At 36.8% G+C, this 19,103-nt stretch overlaps 2 protein-coding genes across 2 annotated transcripts; both read right to left on the bottom strand.

Annotated features, from left to right (window-relative positions):
• Nucleotides 1-1,856: 1,856 nt before the first annotated feature.
• LOC117387452 (probable phosphatase phospho1) lies at nucleotides 1,857-4,176 on the bottom strand. The gene is made up of 2 exons (XM_033984964.2): nucleotides 4,070-4,176; nucleotides 1,857-2,703 (listed from the first exon to the last, which is right to left on the bottom strand). The coding sequence occupies exon 2, from the start codon at nucleotides 2,674-2,676 to the stop codon at nucleotides 1,903-1,905; it is 774 nt and encodes a 257-aa protein (XP_033840855.1). The 5' UTR covers nucleotides 2,677-2,703; nucleotides 4,070-4,176; the 3' UTR covers nucleotides 1,857-1,902.
• Nucleotides 4,177-6,085: 1,909 nt separating this feature from the next.
• Nucleotides 6,086-18,418, bottom strand: LOC117387256 (synaptic vesicle membrane protein VAT-1 homolog). Its single transcript, XM_055229533.1, has 6 exons — nucleotides 17,871-18,418; nucleotides 11,969-12,176; nucleotides 9,092-9,262; nucleotides 8,922-9,011; nucleotides 8,588-8,826; nucleotides 6,086-7,484 (listed from the first exon to the last, which is right to left on the bottom strand). Exons 1-6 carry the CDS (start codon nucleotides 18,234-18,236, stop codon nucleotides 7,299-7,301), a joined length of 1,260 nt encoding a protein of 419 aa, XP_055085508.1. The 5' UTR covers nucleotides 18,237-18,418; the 3' UTR covers nucleotides 6,086-7,298.
• Between the last annotated feature and the right edge of the window lie 685 nt (nucleotides 18,419-19,103).

Here is a 19,103-nt window from a genome sequence, read left to right as displayed (position 1 = left end):
TCAGATGATGGCTTTATATTCCTGTTACTGTGACAGAATATTACATGGTTTGAAACAAAAACATGATACACACAATGCATGTAATGCCACATTACCTTGATTTTACATCCCTGAATTAGTCCCTTTTATTCCATTGCAAAGTTTACATAGATTATTGCACAAAAGTAAAGTGAAGTAGTTTGAAAGTTGTTCAGTCTGCACACATCTCATTTTAAATTTACTTCAGTACACTCATATCACTTGGTTTACATTCAAATTAGTTGCCTGGTGCCTGAGTCTACAAGATGACAGGGATTTGAGATATTCATGTACTTGTTACTTATCAACAAACAGACCTGTTTGATCTGTTTGATACCACCCACCCCTCTTCGAGAAACTTAAGTATACTAATAATACCTCTACTAAATTCAACCATTCAGCATAATACTGTCTGAGACACATATTAAATAAATTAGACTGGTATAAATGACACGTATAACTAAGTAATATTTTTTGATAAATTGGTTATTAAGTCAGTCAAATATCAAGCTTAGGGGTATATCATTCAATTTGAATATGATGGAAATTACTGAAGATTCTGAGTACACACAGTGTAAGAAACTTAGTCTTAGTGTTCTAGTGCTTACATTTGAGCTTTTAGGGCTTATAGCATTTTGGAAATAGAAATTGCATAAACAGTTGAAAATATTTCACCTTTGATGTATGCCCATACAAATGCCTTAAATCACTGTAGTAAATGGACATACCAAGCACATGTTACATGAAGAAAAAATACTATTTGGTATACTATATTGCTGAAATCTACTATACACAATCTATTCCAAGAATATATTTTCACTACTAGCATCTATAACCCATAAGTTGCATTATTAGTATTGCAGAGTCATGGGCCATCCTGAATTGAAGCTAGTCTTTTGTTGCTGGTGTCCATTTCACTTGAATAGTCAAGCTCTAGATTATTTATAAGTCCTGTGTTTGAGCCTGTCACCTTATCTCTGCTCGGAGGTGCTCCTGTTCCACACTGATAAGACATGGTTGTACTTTTGTCCTGGGAAGCCCTGGAACACTAGTCACTGTGTGCTGCTGTGTGAGGGGACCCCCAGGCTGGTTACTGTTGAAAAAAATACATCTATGGTGCGTGTAGAGACAGTTCAGAGGGGGCTTCTCAAATGTCAAACGTGATACAGGGAGATGCTCGTACGCAAGGGGCCACTCAGAAAAGGCAAAAACACATCAAAACTCCTGGTGCTTAGATAAACAATACTTTGATCATATTAATTATTATCTCTCTCTCTCTATATATATATATATATTATATATTCATTTACATAGCTTAATAGAGTCAATGTACAGGATAAACGTGGTTGTTTGGGAAGTGGATCATATATATATATATATATATATATATATATATATATATATATATATATATATATATATATATATATATATATATATATATTTAACATTCCAAATCCAAAATTCCTTTGCCTAAGTGCATTTAATAAATAATTAAATATTGGTGTTAGGTTAGTAAAGTTAATACAGACATTTGCAAATGTGTAAGTTTACGTTAGTGTGTCTAACCCAAAGTGTATCAAAACTCTTCTCATCGTGTAATATTGTTTATAACATGCAAAAAAAACATGTTTTTGGTTAATATTACAAATATTTTAGTAATTTAGGGAATTATTAGGGAATTATTTTCAAGTAAAATATTAGTTTGCTTTAAAATACACTGCATGCCTGTAATACTTCTAAAGCCAGTTCATTACTAAATCATTAAAATTGTCACGTGATTTCTCTAGGATTATTAAAGAATGTCAAAGAATTACTAAAGAATGTCATATAGTATTAATGCCTAGAATTATTTCAAGGGATTGTATTGAAAATGTGTGTATTTCATCTCTCCTCCAGGACTTTCTTCAGGCAGTCCATTATATCCTCTCCACTGGCCCAGGGCACCATGTTGGCCTTGAACTGGGCCGGCTGGGACTTCTGGATCTCCATCAGCAGCCTGTGCATGGGGAAGTCTCTCCTTGGAAAAGCTGTATCCCGTGGACCTAAAGCTTGCGTGGGGCAAATATCGTTGGCTCCATCTCCGATATAAAAGACCCTCTGAAAGGCCATCCCCCCTCGCTCCTTCTGCCTTCCTGCCAGATAGTCCCGTAAGATCACCTGTTTGCACATGTTATCAGGACAATCCTTACATGAGTGTGAATGAAAAGGTAGTAGCACAAGCCGGCCTGATGCATCAAAACTAGCTGGATTTGTGAAGATTTTCCTAAAAAGATGGCTAACCCCTGCTCTTTCTAACCATGTTTTGATGAAATACATATTAGCATCCGATACCACGGCTAGCTCGAAGTCTTGTTTGTGGTTTTGGAGAAATTGTAGTAGCACAAGTAGACCAGGAGTGGGGGTTATTGTCTCCACAGCTGATTGGATGGAGTCCTTGGTCACACCCCTTTCTGCCATGTAGGCCAATACCTTCTGCATGTGCTCATTGTAATGCCCCTCCCTATAGCTGTTTATTAACCAATCAGGGAGCTGCTGGTCTGGGAGGGCCCGCACCACAGCATCGTCACTGCTCTCACTGATGATGGTTTCGTCGAAATCGAAAAGTACCAGGAAGCGCTGATCTTGTGGCATTTCGTGGGTTAAATTTGTTGTCATCTTTGGTCTCAAGTTGAAGAGATGGTGCTATTGAAAAAAAAGTGGAAACATTAAGATTATAAATATTTTCATCATTATACAATTTTAAAAGAGAACAGTATTGCAGAGTCAAAATTTGTTATCAGTGTTGCAGCTGTTAGTGCTCATGTCCAATTAGATAAGAGGGGTAATAGATGGACTTGAAAGACAAAAACATACATTTGCTGAAAATCATCTGATTTATAATCAATTTATTGACAAACAGACCACACTACTGAGGTAATAATTCAATTTGACTGGGAGCCCTGGAAAGTAGCCTAATGCTTGAAATGCCTACACCTTTATTGCATATTCTTAACATTTTAACTTTGTTTGTAATTAAAGATCCCAATTCAACAAACTGTAACACTAAACTGTTAAATGTGATTACCTAGCCAGTATGTATATAGCACTCTTAATTAGGCCATAGGCAGCAGGGGAAACAAATGTTTACGAAAAGGGAGGAAGGGGGGGGGAACCATTCAATTAAAACACAATGTACTCAGAACAGGATAGTAATAATTTGTACTGTGATATGCTCAGACCTTTATGTAACTAGTGTGGAATATTCCATTCAAACCAATGTCATCTTCAAGGACAAGCAGGTTGCAGACCCCGCTCCACTAGAAAAGTAACATAGTGTACCTTTAAATAAAAAGCAAAAGTTCTTGAACTTCCCTAAAGGTATGCTGTAACATGAGCGTAACTATGTCACTGCATACCTTCACTATAACTGGAAAAGGCCAATGTCAAAAACCTCGAGGCTGTGGTCCAGACAGTTTGAAGTTTGAAAACATCTGAACTGAATGAACTTGTGACTGGACAGATTCTAATGGTCTCTATTATTGTGATTGGCTCATAGCAAGAAAGGGACATTCAGTTTGACAGGCTTGTAAGAGTAGTGTATTTAATAAAGAGCTGACAAAATACATGAGTCTGGTATGTCAACTGTTCATTAAGCAAAAATATGTGCATCTTTAGCCCGTTATAAGTCCAGCCAGAATGAAGCATTATGGGTCTGATAAAGCCTATAGGTTTAATGACAACCAAGCACAAATATGAGCTGAATTTTGGACTGTCTGATAAACACTGTTGAAAATAACTTAATGGCTTAATTCCTTCCCCCACTGTGGCGAAGAATATTGACGGCATATATTTACAGTACTAAGCTATCTAAATTTAACTCGTGCCGCGCTATTTCTGCAGGAGACGAGGTTAGGACTGAATGTCATGAGCGCGGCTGTGGAGCAGTACTGCCATGCAAAGATTAAACACACACACACGCACACACATCATGCTCCAGTGCACAGATAAAGGGTGGTCGAAACGGTGGGCTCATTGGTGGGACAGTGGGACAACGCGGGCCTGTACTCACCGCTGCTGGTGGGCACGGGAGCGGGATGTGCAGTGCCTCGGAGCCGGCTTCAACCGCATCCCAGTGACGCGGCAGGATTTAAAGGAGACTCCCCCGACGGCACAGAGGGTATTCCCATTTAAAGCCGCGCTGTCAATGTAAACACAGATAACAATGCACTTCCGCCAAGCCCTTTCAAATTAAAGACAAGGATAGTACAAGAGTAACATGTTATTATAAGTACACACAAACGAGAAATGTAGATTACTGCCATCCAGGTTAGTTGCCATAACAACAAATCTAGAGAAAATATGCTGCACAGAATTCAGTGACATCCTCCAGGTTATTGCCACTGATGGTCTTAAAGAATAACATTAGACCCTATACCAGGCACATAAGGCTTACTGCTACTATTGCAAGGCCCAAATTACTAATACTTATTTCTTCTCAAAACATTCGAGACAATAAAATTCATAACCTGATTGTTTTAGGCCAAGTCTATAATTTTTCTTCTGGGCTACATCAAATAGGCCTAAATTTAATCTTTATTTAATCTTTATTGATGTCAGTTTAGTCACGTTGAACAAACATGAACAGTTTATTTAATTTAAAATGGTTAAGTTGTCAAAATGCATACATCTAAAAATAAGTGGCATGTTTCAGGGGCTGAGTAAGCAGCAGATACTACAGTACTCAGTGGAGTTCACACAGAGGTCATCTATAGTGTCTACTCTGTGCAAAGGGCAAGATAATAATACCACAGTCACATTCTGTCTGATTGAATGGGATAAGCTTGATCACATCAGCACATCTGACTTGTACCTAATATAGTAACTAAACCTGCTTCTTTTATGTTATATCTTCACTTAATCTTTAGTAATCAACTTCTGACTCACTCCTTGATTTCTACACTTTGTGGAATTTGCACTTTGCTCTGCACTTTTTTTCTATACTAGAAATTTGCCCTCATTAGACGAAATGTGTTGGATAGCACAGACTTACCTTTGAAGTGTCCCCAACTGAATGACATCATCACTTAACTCACTCAGATGACGTCACAGCTTTCTATAAGAAATCACATTTAATACTGTTATAATGCAGAATTTTGTAAAATAGAGGAATCTTGGGTCTAGTCAACTATAGGAATGATCAGGTTCAACATTTGTGATTTTACATTTAAGATATTTCATAGCAAAGTACATTGTAATCAACAGAGAAATCTGGCTCTTGTCCCCCATCTCTAAGTATGGCATCATCACATTTTAAACCACTAATTATAGATTATGGAAAGATACATGCATTTACTTTGAAGGCACAGTAACTTTCACCTGTTTTGATAACTACTCTTTTACCAAAGCTTTAGTATAATGTAGTGATAGTTGTGTCAGTATATCTTTATGATACCCACTATTACTTTGAAAACCCCACACTACCTCCCACGTTTCCCACCAAACATCACTATTACTAAATCAAGATCATGCAGGGATTATCCTTTTGGTATTACATGGGGCCTACTAATCCAAGGCTTCGCTGCAAGCACACCGGGCCCCCTAGTGGTACGACCAAATATTGTCAGTACATATTGAGATCATACAACAATGAAAATAGTGTATTTGATTCAGGTCCATATTTATAAACATACTGCTATCTAATTGGGATACAAAGATGCTATAGATCACGTGTGTCATGCTGTAGTTCGACTGCTGTCCATTCTCCATTAATCATGAGATTGCAACAGTTGAAATGTGAAAAAATAGAATTAAAAAAATAAACCTAATGTTTAATCTAACCGCTAGATGTCACTGTTGGAGAAGAGATTCAATGGCAGTAGATCACATTAATTCACATTCTTCATTCATACTCGCGTAACTATTAACACTCAGTACTCCAAAAAGTGGTAATTTTTAAAGTAGCATTTCTACTATACTATAACTATATTCTATTATTGTTATAGCAATAATAATTTTGTTTGAAATGCAATGACACAAGTATGGCAGTGGATATAAATTCTTTAAAATTAAATTCATTCAACAATATACAATTGCAAACATGTTTTTATTATTATTATTATATCTACATTTAAATTTGTCATACACGTAACTGATCACTTCATGTTTAAAAAAAAAAAAAAAAAAAGTAACAACAGACATGATTACGCTACAATACTAACTTCACATAAGCACATGGAGACTCCAACTCAGAGTCTAAAACAATCCACGTCAGGCTTTCAAGGATACTGGAAAGTCCTGGCTAAACTTACACTTGTCCTAGAATGGAGGAATGCCACCAATGTAAATAACACAACATATCAATCTGAGGGTTACACAAATGTTATGAGGCAAATGGGAGGAGAGTTTATATGTATCCGAGTTAGACATAAAGCAGAAGTGAGAGGGAGGAGGGAGGAATGTGAACAGACGAGAGGCAAATTCTTCAATGCTTTGGTAGCGTTTTTCCACATCATAGCATTGAATTACACCCACAGCTGGACAAACTATCTCCAGACCAGATCAACTCTACTATTTGAGGTTTGAGAAAAACATACATATTAAAAGAACAGTGGAATATTGTGGAAAATGTTACCAAAAGGAAAATCAATATAAAATGGCACAAGGCAAAACTGGGTTTAGTTTTTCAAGGCAAAGGCAGCTCCGTCACAAACTATGACTACAATTACAATTACTGATAGTGATAAAATATTTCTTTTCTATAATCAAGAATAAAGTAGTGAATGAAAGTGCTTTTACAAATAATTACACGACTTGCCCAACTGGTTGAACTTACATATACCGAATACCTAATACATTTTTCAAGCATGTGTAATAGATTTTATGAGATGTTAATAGTGCATTTAATCAACTATTAGTTAAAGCAATTGGTTGACATTCAGTTTGTGTTTATAAATATATACACTTTATTTTTTTGCACAAAATTACTATAATTACTATTTATGGGACGGCCACTTCACATCATAACAGTGCGATAAACAATGAATTACAAAACATAACAACTGTCACCAAGATGTCACAAATAAATTTCATTACAATAGTGGTTTTGTTTAGATATCACCCAAATACTTATTTTGTTTTCATCATAAGGATTGTATAGCACCATGCTCTTAGTTTGGCACAAAAAATGTTGGACGTAAGGTTACATCAAATCATTCCCATTTTAAGCGTTACATAAATACTTAAACAATACTGACCAATGTATCACCTTTAGTTTGTACTTAAACCCTTCATACTTAGTCCTATTCATCCTTAGCTTCCTCTGTCGCCTCCTCTTTCATCTTTTTAGCAGCAGCTTCAGTTGTCTCCTCTTTTTCCACAGTTTCTGTCGGAGTTTTCGGTTTCTCCTCCTCCTTTTTTGTTTCAGGAAGAAGGATGACTTTCCCGATATTCTGCCTCTCATGCATGCGTCTCATGGCATCCGCAACCTGCAAGAAGACAAAAATAACTTTATTTTACAAGCAAAAGAAAGTTGACAAAAATTTGGTATTGGGTATGTGTAGCTGGTTGTTTACATGATATGACGCTCCACAGACAAGGTCATAATTTTTAAATCTATTTCACTATATAATTTCCTGGTGACACGGATTCAGTGATGTAGTAACTCAGAACAACTGGGCCAAAAAGAGACCTTCAACCATAAGGGTTCAGTTAATGGTCATTATTATGAAATGCATTCACATACATTACTACAGTACTAAAATGGCACACACAAACTTTGTTGATAATGTAAGGGAAATATTTGGTACATATTAAATAAAGCTGGAGGAAACAATTGCTAATAAAATTTGGTGGAATTTTATTTTCACTAAATACTTTAACCTGAATACCTGTGTTGACTATCAAGAAGTAGGTCAAGCTTTGAGTAATATGTATTAGACCTGTACTTTCATTGTTTAATTTATGACCAGCTGGTGATAAGTGGTGGACTTTGATTAAATTAAATGCTTCTTTGTTCTCTCTTACTCCACACAGATAAAAGGATCATAGACAGATTATATTTCTGTGTTGAAGAGTTACATTTGACTTTTCCTTTGTATGATCCCCACACACTTCTATCTATCCTTGAAGCAAACCAGATGAGCTTGAAACAGTGAACCTCGCCAACAGCAACAACTGAGAGCGTCACCAAGCAACAGCCAATAAGTACTATCAGAGGACAGACCATCTACCGCAATAATAATGGGGAAAACCACTGATGTTTACAACTTGGGGGCAAGGCAAACTCGAGGCTACAATAGACAGACATAATGCTACTTTATGATACTGTAATTCTGAAAAATGGAGCCACTGATACAGACATGTCTACCACAAGGGGTCAGTAAAGAAACAGAAATAATAAAAAGGTATAAGAACTTTGGTTCAATTGATATAGACTGGAGAATTAGAGGTAAATACAGGTTTAAATCTATTAGCCAAAGTGGAAAGATATTCTTCTCTCCATGATATTTATTTGATGGAGGAATAGGGCTTAAAAGGCATCCATTTGAAAGCTTTATGCGGGTGATGGTATTTTAGAGAATAAACTAACCTCTTCAAAGTGGAAGCTTGAGTCAATCTTTGGCCTGATTTTCCCCTGATCGTAGAGCTCCATCAGCTTGGCCATGGTTTCACTGATGAGGTCCTCCTCTTTGAGGTAGCCCAGGTGGAAGCCACACACTGCCTTGTTGGACTGCATCAGTTTGAGTGCAGAGAGGGAGAGCTGGTGGTACCAGAGTTTAGCCAGGGCCAGCAGGTTCCTCTTTTGGCCTGTTACACAGTTGGCTGCACCTGAAAAGGCACACAGACCAGTCTGGGTTTGAAATAGTGGCCTATTATCTTTGTATGTGATATAATAAATACAATATTGTCAAATAATCTTTTACCAAACACTACAATTGAACCCATGGGCTTCAATAAATTAAATCCTTTTTGGGTGTCTGAGCCACCAAGAGGGTCAAGAACCACATCAACACCTATAAACACCAAAACACAAATTATTCAAGAAAATGCATATTTTTTATAGCAAACAAAATACAGACTATTTTTATTTTACCCTTGGGGCTGATTTTGCGGACCTCCTCTACATAGTCTTTGGTGCGGTAGTCGATGGGGTGAGTGACTCCTCCCTGAACGATGGTCTCGTGTTTTGAGGCCGATGCTGTTCCAAATATGGTCACGTCTTGCACAGACCGGCACAGCTGGGTGGCAGCAATACCCACACCCCCTGCAGATGTGCACAAAAAGCAGCACAAACATGTTAACAACAATCTGTTTACAAGCTCCTACAAGCCTGCTATGGAGAGACTTTTAAATCCCTCAATCAATGTTATAGCAGATGGTGTAAATGGTATAGGGCTCTTTTTTAAAGGTGCACTGCAAAACGTTCATGGTGGACGATATACTATCCACTTGTGTCAGTGGAAATATTATTACTTTGCCTGGAATGTTCCACAGTGTGGTATTAAACAAATATATATATTTAATTTATTGTTTTCATTTAATTGCTTTTACTGATCAAGTAATGTAAGTGAGTGAGGTCAACCTCTCCACAGATCTGATCTAATGGTGTCACATGCGTGTCTCTAACTGAGATAGATTTGTTTAATGCCATGCTGTAGAATATTTCAGACAAGAAATAACATCTATTTGGAGACAAGCAGGTGGTGAATCCCCCACCTGAAAAGTTACGTAGTGCACCTTTAAATTATTATTTAGGTAGAAGATAATTTATCTTTTTATTATTTAGCTAGTCAATTTTTGACACAATAAAGTCAAACCAAGAATGAAATTATTTAAATAATGTAATATCCATGTCAATACTTCCTCTTCCTTAGCCCATACCCTATGTATGATCTGTATGTATGATCTGTATATATGAGTAAATATATACAAATCCTATGCATTTTTGAACATATTCCCTAGAAAGATTTTAGAATTCTATTTGCTTTTTGTTACCAAAAATAGTTGATTATATGTTTTTGAGCTACTTTGTCCTTGTGGATTAATAAACTTTATTCAAGTCACTTTCTAAACCAAATTCCAATATTTTTATGCATTATACAGTGAGGTACAGGGATCAAATTTTCAGCTAAGGTTCTAACTTCTGCTAAGGTCATAAAATACAGCCTCACTGTCTAGATGAATAATGAACTGCTCTCTGCATCAATCACACTGAGGTAAAGCGAATATAAAAGGTCATAACCTCCTAACCAACCGTTCCTCGTGCTGTTTATTGCTTTGTAAAGTCTGTGCTCAGCTGTAACTAATATGGCCGCCCAAGTGATTAGCTGTAGCAGTCATTTGTCATGCCTGGATCTTGAATCTGATTCAACCAGGTCACATGACTCACATAAAGGTCAGCTGACTACCTCCTACACACAACACGAACACAATGAGCACTTTGGCTGGTGGAAAATTGTAATTGTGTAATTGTGTGCAAGCATACCCAGATAGTACTACAGTATATAATGATGAATTATGAACTCTTCTATTGGTTATCAAGTGATTATTCTAGGATAAGATTAATGGCTTTTTCGTATGATTTATTTTTGATTAATGACATTACAATTTTTATTTAATTTTTTTCAATTTTTTCACAATGCTTGCCCACCTAATTACTTAATATTGCCTTGATGGGGATTTGCTACCTCCTTGTCTCCATGGAGATGCTGTTTTACCTGGAATGTTCCACAGTATAGTATTAAACATGCCTATTTTGCATTTTTTCAAGTTTTATTTTTTTGTTGTTTGAGCCAGGGGCATTAAACATTGAATCACTATAGTTACGTCCATTTCGTCCAATTTAGTTCTTTTTGTATAACAATTTGCACAATACTTCATCCTAGTATTTTCTGATCTGCTAAAGCCGCCCCATTACAGGATATCCTTGTCTCAAGTGCTTTGTTATTACTTTGTTCAGATTTCATATTTGTCTGTCACTATGGTGGAATCTGTTTCCAAAGCAACCGCTGCTGTACCTATTTGCCATTTCATCAATATGTGAGTGATTCACCCACAGTGCTCACCTTTGACCCCTGGACTCAGTGGGCTGTGGGCAGGAGGAGATTTTAATGTAGTTTTGTGTCTGCATTCATAACACTCATTAGGTCCTCTCCATAGCAGAGTTTCGGTGAACATGTTCCCAAGAGACCAGAGCCCATGCTGGATCTGCTGTGCTTTATTCACAGCTGGGAAATGTACAATTGACTTTATGTCTAAGCATCTGGGGTGATAATTACATGATATTTTGAAGCAACCATATCTGATTTAAATGTAATAGAAGCTTACACAGCACAGCATAAAGATGAATACATATGTAAATCACCAATTATGCTCATTAAAAGAGTCAAGACATTATGAAGACGGTACCCCCGTAACATATAATAAGTATGATAATCTTTTTAAGGATTTCACAAAGGCTGGGGCTAATGATGGTTTCAGTGGTCAACTAGTTAGCTAGTTAGTGATTGTTTTATTGGTTTTTTGGACTTTGATATTTTGTTCAGATTTGAACCAGGTTAAGGTGACAAACCCTTTTGTTTACAAATAAACACAATAAAATCCTCTATCTAGGTTAGTCCTAACAAATTTCCCTATGGGTACAATAAAGGTTACCTTAACCTTAAAGAATATTTTTCAAATTCCCATTGAGCCATTTGGATAGAATAACGGTACTGTCTTTGTTATAAAAGTGCTTTTCCTAGCACATGGCAAGGGTTAGTCTCATAGTCCAGATAATGAATATTGAATAATAAATTACTAGCAGATTTTTTGGGAATCTGTAAGAATGGGCAAGAATAGTTCAACATGTTATTGCAGCTCTAGATTTAACTTTTTTTACTGTGACAGTAATAGTAATAGTAGTCTCATTTTGAATTAAGCGTAACACTAAACTTTGACATTAAGACACCTGTAGTATTAGCACCGTTACCTGCTGCTATATGGATGAGGACACTCTTGCCCGGCTTTATATTAGCCATCTCAAACAGCATCAGATAAGCTGTGATGTAGTTAATGGGTAGGGCAGCTCCCTCCTCAAAGCTCATCTGATCAGGCATGACGAAAGCACGGCTGGACGATACCACAACCACTTCCTGCCAGATACCACTGCGGCCAAGGACTATTACTCTATCTCCCACCTGAAAAGATGAGAACAGTGGAAAATTATGTTAAAATGACTAAATGGGGCAAAGCAAACCAATCAAACATAATATCATATGCAATATGCATCACAATGTGAGACAAATTGAAATGTATGCATGCAGAACAAACGATTACCTTTTGAACATTTGAGCTGAGGGGACTGTTGATCACACAGGCATTGCACAGTAAAACAAATTTTCATTGAATCACTTGATGTAAAATGTTTGAGATTCAAAGATAAGAGAGTGTCTTTTTAAGAGGGATCAACAGCCAATCCTCTGTCTTTAAAAGCATGTGGTTCGGAGCAAAGTTCAGAGAAATTGACTATTTTTGTGTTAAATGGCACTGATTAAAGGTCTGTATTGTTTATGTTTTTGCAGTCAAGAATTAAAGCCATATTTATTTGTTTTAACAAGAAAGAATCAAATCCAATCCAATCAAATAATGACTAATCACTATGAGAGATGATTCATTTCTTCCCCATATGGCCCAGCCCTAGATCACATCAGCATTCTCTTTACATATGCATCACAACTGTTCCTTCCTTGAACTCTTTTAATAGAAACTGACAACTGCAGATCAGGAAAAGCTGTAGGTCTAGTGTTTGGGATACTCCATCGAACCAGATGTCAAGCCATCACAGTTTGGCCACTATTAAATCTGCTAGTATCGCTTTGCTTTTGTCCACGTGTCACAATGAAAAGGAGGTGCTTTTACACCTCTTCAGTCATAAAGATAAGCTTGATTGTTATAAGTCATAATTAAGATGTCGATATTTTCCATATTGAAAATTAGATTATATTTTTTGCAATCCATCATATTATAAAACGTCCCTGTATTTTACGTATCTTAAAAAACAAAAATCCTTATTTTGTAAATCAAGAACGATCTCTGTATTTTTTTATTTTTATACAAATGGATATCAGTGTGGTCCCCACACCCTCTGATGGGTCTTGAATCCGACCCAACATGATCGTGCAATCAGATTTGTTTTTTTTTCAGTCACACGTGAACCTCAGTTTAATAGAGCTTAGTGCTTTGCTCATTGATGCTGCAGAAATCTGCCATGTTTGTAGTCCTTTTCTTTTTTTCTCATAAGTTGTCGTATTTGTTTTGATATAGACAGACCAATGCGTGTCCCTGATTGGTCAATCCAACTGTCAATCATTCCCATTTGGTCATAGAGATTCACCAGTGACCAGACTCACATCTTTGTAAATTATTGAAGAAGTGTGTATTATGGACCCCAGGCAATATTTTGTAGACAACATATTGACAATATATATTTAGTGAGGGTAGGCATGAATAAAAACACTAAAAATGTGGTGTTTATGAAATAAAAGCCACATACAGTCGAAACCAGAAGCTTACATACATTATATAAAATACACTTCTTTTTTCTCACTCACAAATCAGATTAAACTTTTTAAATTGTCCAAAAATCCTTCTCTCATTGTTCTGACATTTAGCAAATAAAAATATTTTTTGATAATTCTAACTGAATTAAAACAGGAAAAGTTTAGTCTAGAAAAAAGCATATGTCTTTTTATATAGTGTATGTAAACTTGTGGTTTCAACTGTATCTATTGCTCAGTACAGCTTCCTGTAAACTCCCATAGACCCTTCTAATCCAGGTTGAGCACAAAATTATGCATATTTCATAAAAATAAATGTTACGATTGGTGCACTTAACTCAGAAAGGGCCTGGAAATTAAGCAGATTTATTAGATTCCCAACATTCCGCAACAGCACACAACTTGAGCAACTTAAGTTATTGATGCCTTATGAAAAACCCCAACTCTTAAATACTGGAGTTAAGGGCAGGAAACTGAATTTAATAAAACAGCTCTTTATATTTATTCACAGACCATTTAAATGGTATAATACAGAAATGACAATATTAATGGGTTTATGAACTCATAACAGGAAACTGGGATTTATGTCACATTATCCTTCGGAAAGTTTAATCACCATTCTTCTACTGGAAGAGTGGTAATCGATTAGACAATGTGAATTAAATTGAATTAGGGATGTCACTGTTATTTGGTTATGGTGTCAATGATTATGAAAAATTTTAAAATCTTTCTTCTCACAATAATCCTAACACTAAAATGATTGATATTGTGACATCTCTAGATTGAATGATCAATTTGAATTACTGAAATGTGTCAATATAATGGCCCATATAGTGATGCAATAAAAAAACCCAAAACAACTTCTTGCTGTTTTCTATTTTAAAAGTTTAAATTGTGTCACAAATTTAGCTTTATTTATAAAAGATGTTTCTCTACAGGTCTCAGTGGAGTTGTGAATTTAAGAACAAAAAGCTGAAGGCCACAGGAAAGCATCTGATCTGGTTGTGAGCACTACACAGTTTCCTGTTAAAGAGCTATGGGCACCGTGCACACTTCCGGCTGCACACCAGGCCATGACAATACACAGATGACACACAAACTCAAATATTTACCTCTAAACCAGCACCAAAAGCCATCACTTAGGGCATGTTACAGTGTCAGATAGGCTTTATGGCTTACCCTAAATAACCCTACCGTACGAGGCTGAAGTCTGTTAGTGGAAAACATGACTGAGGTAACCGAGTTAATGTTTGAAGCAAAGCAGTAGCTGAACTGTGAAGTCAAAAATCATCAGGATACACTGTGCCGACAAATGATGCTACGCGACAGTTTGAATTAGGCTCTATAACAGTAAAGATATGCGAGTGAATGTCACAATATCACATTTTGAAGCACAGTCTATTGCTTCACAGACATACTGCAATGTGATAAATGATAATACTGAAGCTACTTTATGCCACTGACACAATAACAATAATGCAAGATAATTCCAGTCAACCATTTTAAATAGCATAAGCATGAAGCATGAGCTGCAGCAAATAAATAGCAGAATGAAGCAATAATTAGCCACACCAAGTCAACCTTTCACAGCTCAAAGGTTAAAATACCTCAAACCACCTTACTTTTATAAATAAACTGTGCACATGATAAATATTGAGCCTCAAAATAATATATTGTTCCAGCTATGGTATATTAAACTATAAGTCGATACAGTTATTATCGTGACAAGGCTATGTGAATGTTACCCGATGTCAAATATATAAGGAGCATTTTGAAGATAGAAAACATTTTTTTAAATATGTACTATGTAACTTTTCTGGTGGAGGATTCGTTGCCCCACATGCTCATCTCTACTGATGTGTAATCGCTTGCCTTGATTATTCCACAGTACAGCTATAAACTTATTTTGTTAGCAATAAAACATCTGTCTTTGAATAAATGTAGGGTGGCTCATTTCAAGCAAAGCAATGAGATCTCCATGGAGACAAACATATGGCAGACCCCACCAGAAAAGTGACAAAGTGTACCTTTAAAACACAAAGCAGAAATTTCAAGAGACGTAGATCGAATGAATCATGAGGTAAACATCCTCACCTCACGGCAAGAAGGTCCCAGATTAAAATAGTTAAAAACAGGACACATATGCCCATGGAGACAATATCATATTCTGAGTATTTATATTACTACATTTTACATATTATATTATATTGCATTCATTTGACCAAGAATTTTTCACAATGCCCCATCAAGTTACATTCATGCACCAGGGGCTCTACGCTTAAATTGAGTTATTCTGGAACAAATATTTCAGTAGATTATATAGGCCTCAAATGCTAAACAGTCATATTGTATCCAGATCTGTTCTCTTATTTTATCTATTTGGAGGGTGGAGTGAAAGCCTGTATTTCACACATTGTAAACACTAATAAATTATTCCATGTAGGCCTGTCAGGATAACAAATTTTGAAGTGTGATATATTGCTGATGTAAATATAGATGATAAACAATAATATTGAAACTAACTTAAAGCACTGACACAATAACCCAAGAGCAGATATATACCACAAAAGCTATTCTATATGTACAATATTGTAAAAAAAAAAACCCAAAAAACATGAGCTGCAATAAATAAACAGCAGAATGAAACACTTTAGTACTTAGCTAGCATCTGTAATGAGTCATAGAAGTGAATAATTCAACCTTTTACAGCTTAAATCTTATCATATTGCCAAAAAATAACCAAAAATGTCCCAGTACTGCAAAGAAAAAGTACACATGACCCCAAAAAATATAGTTCCAGCTTTGGTATACTGAACGATAAGTCGATATAGTCATTATTGCGACAGGCCAATTCCATGTGTTGCTGTCCAGGACCTATAGCAACAAACTGAAATGCTTATGAGAAAACCTCCTCAAGCAATTTCAATGGGAGATGTAACAGTCCCAAAAAAAATGCTACCTTTAACCTCCAAAACATCATTTAGCTCAAAAACATATGGCTTGCAGCAAACATTTTTACAGAGAATGGTCCACATTGAGATGAAAGCTGGATGTGGGGCATTTGTATTTATTAGATTCTTGCACAACACATCTGGGCTTCTTTTACAACATCTTATACAAGAGCCACGCCCTTTCTCCCCATTTCAAGAGGACCAACATTAATTAAAACAGGATCTACCCCAGACTCCCCCTTTCCCTCTCTGTACTGCTCTGCTCCTCTGTGTCTCTGGTGATCTCATTGTGACAACACCAGAGAAATCCTTTACCTCGGCTTAACCATTTCACTCCAAAATCCAATATAAGAAATCATTGGTTGGTCATATCTTTGCTGAACTGCACGCTTGATAAATCAGTAAGTTCATGAGCTATTAGGGAGTATGAAAATAGAAATGAGAGGAGAGGGAGGGATGGGCAGAGACAGGACAAAGCATGGTAAATACCAAACAACAAAAAGGGAAGATGCATTGATGATAACCTTTAGCACAAACCTCCAGACATCAACAAAAGCCTATATCTGAAATAATAGGTTGTGTGTTTCCCTGAGTAGTGATGAAACTGGGTCTGTGATTAAAATGTCTTCATCTATGTCTGACACGCCCAAATATCTCACAGCCATTAGTTAATCGTAAATTTTAGGTTATTTTTAGGACATTTTTGTATGTCCTTAAGACATTGGGACTAGAGCTGGGCAATGAATCAAATTTTAATCAAGATCGAGATTCAGTCAGGTCTAATTCTCAATGATATGCTTGGTTCTTTTTATATCAAAAGGTCTACAGTCAATCTTCTGTTAGTAAAAGCATGTGGTTTGGAGCTCATGGGACTCATATGAGCTCATACTTTGAAGATGTAATTTCTGTTTTTAGTGTTAAATGGAGTAAAGGTTTGTATAGTTAATGCTGATGAATGAAAACAATAATAAAAAGCTATTTTGATTTTGTTCTGGAAAGAAAAATGATGATCATATACTGAGGTTGATGATCAATAATTTGAGGGAAAACACTGATTTATTGCTTTGCCATATCTCCCAGCGCTAACTGAGTCTTGCAAAAGGAAAAGAGTAGGCCTACACTGTAATCTGCAATGCATAGTAAGATAGTCGCTTGTTGGTACCAGAAAGGGCACCTGCTGCTAATAAAGCCTAAATGCAAAAAGCCATCATGCTATAATCTTGTGAACGATGCGCATGCAGTTGTTGTTGGAAACCTTAAGGGGGCGCTAAAATGTGCGCACTGTCACTTTAATTTAGGTTAATTAGATAGATAAACGCAACAGGAGACACCATCAGGCTGTAAATCAAAAATACCAACTTTCCCTTCTGTAATGCCTACTCACTTTTTTGTCTTCCACCTCCGGGCCCACCGCCTCCACCACCCCGGCCCCCTCCATACCCATGGTAACCGGGGGCGAGGGCAGAGGGTCGTACAGCCCCTGTCGGCCCATCAGCTCGGCGAAGTTGAGTCCACACGCCTTCACGCGCACCAGCACCTCTCCAGATTTGAGCTCGGGTTTGGGCATCGTCTTCACCTGCAGCTTGATCTTGTCATATCCCCCGTAGCCCGTCAGAACCAGCGCACGACACGAGATGGTGGTCTTTTCCTCGTTAATTGGGGTGTTTCCCGGTGAAGCAGGGGGCTCCTCGGGTGTCTTCGCCTCTTGCCCGGGCTGTGGCTGCTCAGAGGGCGCATCCTTTCCAGACATGATTTCTACTACTAAGTAAACAGTAAAATAAAGCTACTTTTGGCCTCTAAAATTCTAATGTTGCAAAGCAAGATGGTGACAAAAGTTGTTCCTACCTGAAGACAAGCCTCCCTTTTCCAAAATGAGATTATTTTCACTGGGGTTTCCTGTGTGCGCTCTGCTCAACAAGTGGCTACTGCACAGTTAGGGGTAATGCCATATACTGATTCCGGTTTGGGTTTTCAAAATAAAATAAATAAATAAATCAAGGATAGTAGTAAAATAAAAAAGCTAAAATACTCTAAAATTTGGGGAACTGTGGTATTGATTTTAATTTTGTTTATTTATTCATTTATTGTACTATAATCTCGCATGATTTGGTCCCCCAGGCAACAATAATAAAACAAAAGTTAAGTAAAATAAATAAATAAAAATAGCAAGCAAAAGTGAATTGTTAGTTTTTTTCAGACCACTGAGATATAAATTATAATAGAAATAAATCTATAATTCAACCAAATCGTGGAAATGTGAGGACCATTTTTGAAAACCTGTCCCCAGATGCCCTCAAAAGTGTGGTTATCAGAGGACTGTGATTGTTCTCCGTCTGTAAACACCTCTTCGTCTTGCAATTTCAAGAATGCCATGCTCATACAGTCATACAGACTGCTGCCATCTAGTGTTGATGAGAGACGTAATATCTTTTATTTCGTGTGAATATCCGTATAGTTTCCGGCACTCATGAAGATGCACATGGAAACTTGACAAAACACCAAAGTGCTGACCATGACCACTGCGCTTGGTGAGCAGATGTGAGGAAGACAGCTGCAAAGCCCGGACATTGGAGTCATTGTGGAGAGGATTATTTCACATGAATACCTTGTTAATGAA

The sequence above is a fragment of the Periophthalmus magnuspinnatus genome, chromosome 19 (genome assembly GCF_009829125.3).
Source record: "Periophthalmus magnuspinnatus isolate fPerMag1 chromosome 19, fPerMag1.2.pri, whole genome shotgun sequence".
Classification (NCBI taxonomy): domain Eukaryota; kingdom Metazoa; phylum Chordata; class Actinopteri; order Gobiiformes; family Gobiidae; genus Periophthalmus; species Periophthalmus magnuspinnatus.
Note: the sequence above shows the minus strand (reverse complement) of the source record. Positions and strands in the feature narration are given on the sequence as shown.

Bases quoted from the DNA above. Each gene is read 5' to 3' on its own strand.
- LOC117387256 (XM_055229533.1), bottom strand. From the start codon at position 18,236: ATGTCTGGAAAGGATGCGCCCTCTGAGCAGCCACAGCCCGGGCAAGAG. The intron at 12,177-17,870 runs GTGAGTAGGCAT...TCATCTTTTCAG, and splicing joins CGGAGGTGGAAGACAAAAAA to GTGGGAGATAGAGTAATAGT. The intron at 8,827-8,921 runs GTAAAAGATTAT...GTGCCTTTTCAG, and splicing joins GGGTTCAATTGTAGTGTTTG to GTGCAGCCAACTGTGTAACA.
- LOC117387452 (XM_033984964.2), bottom strand. From the start codon at position 2,676: ATGACAACAAATTTAACCCACGAAATGCCACAAGATCAGCGCTTCCTG.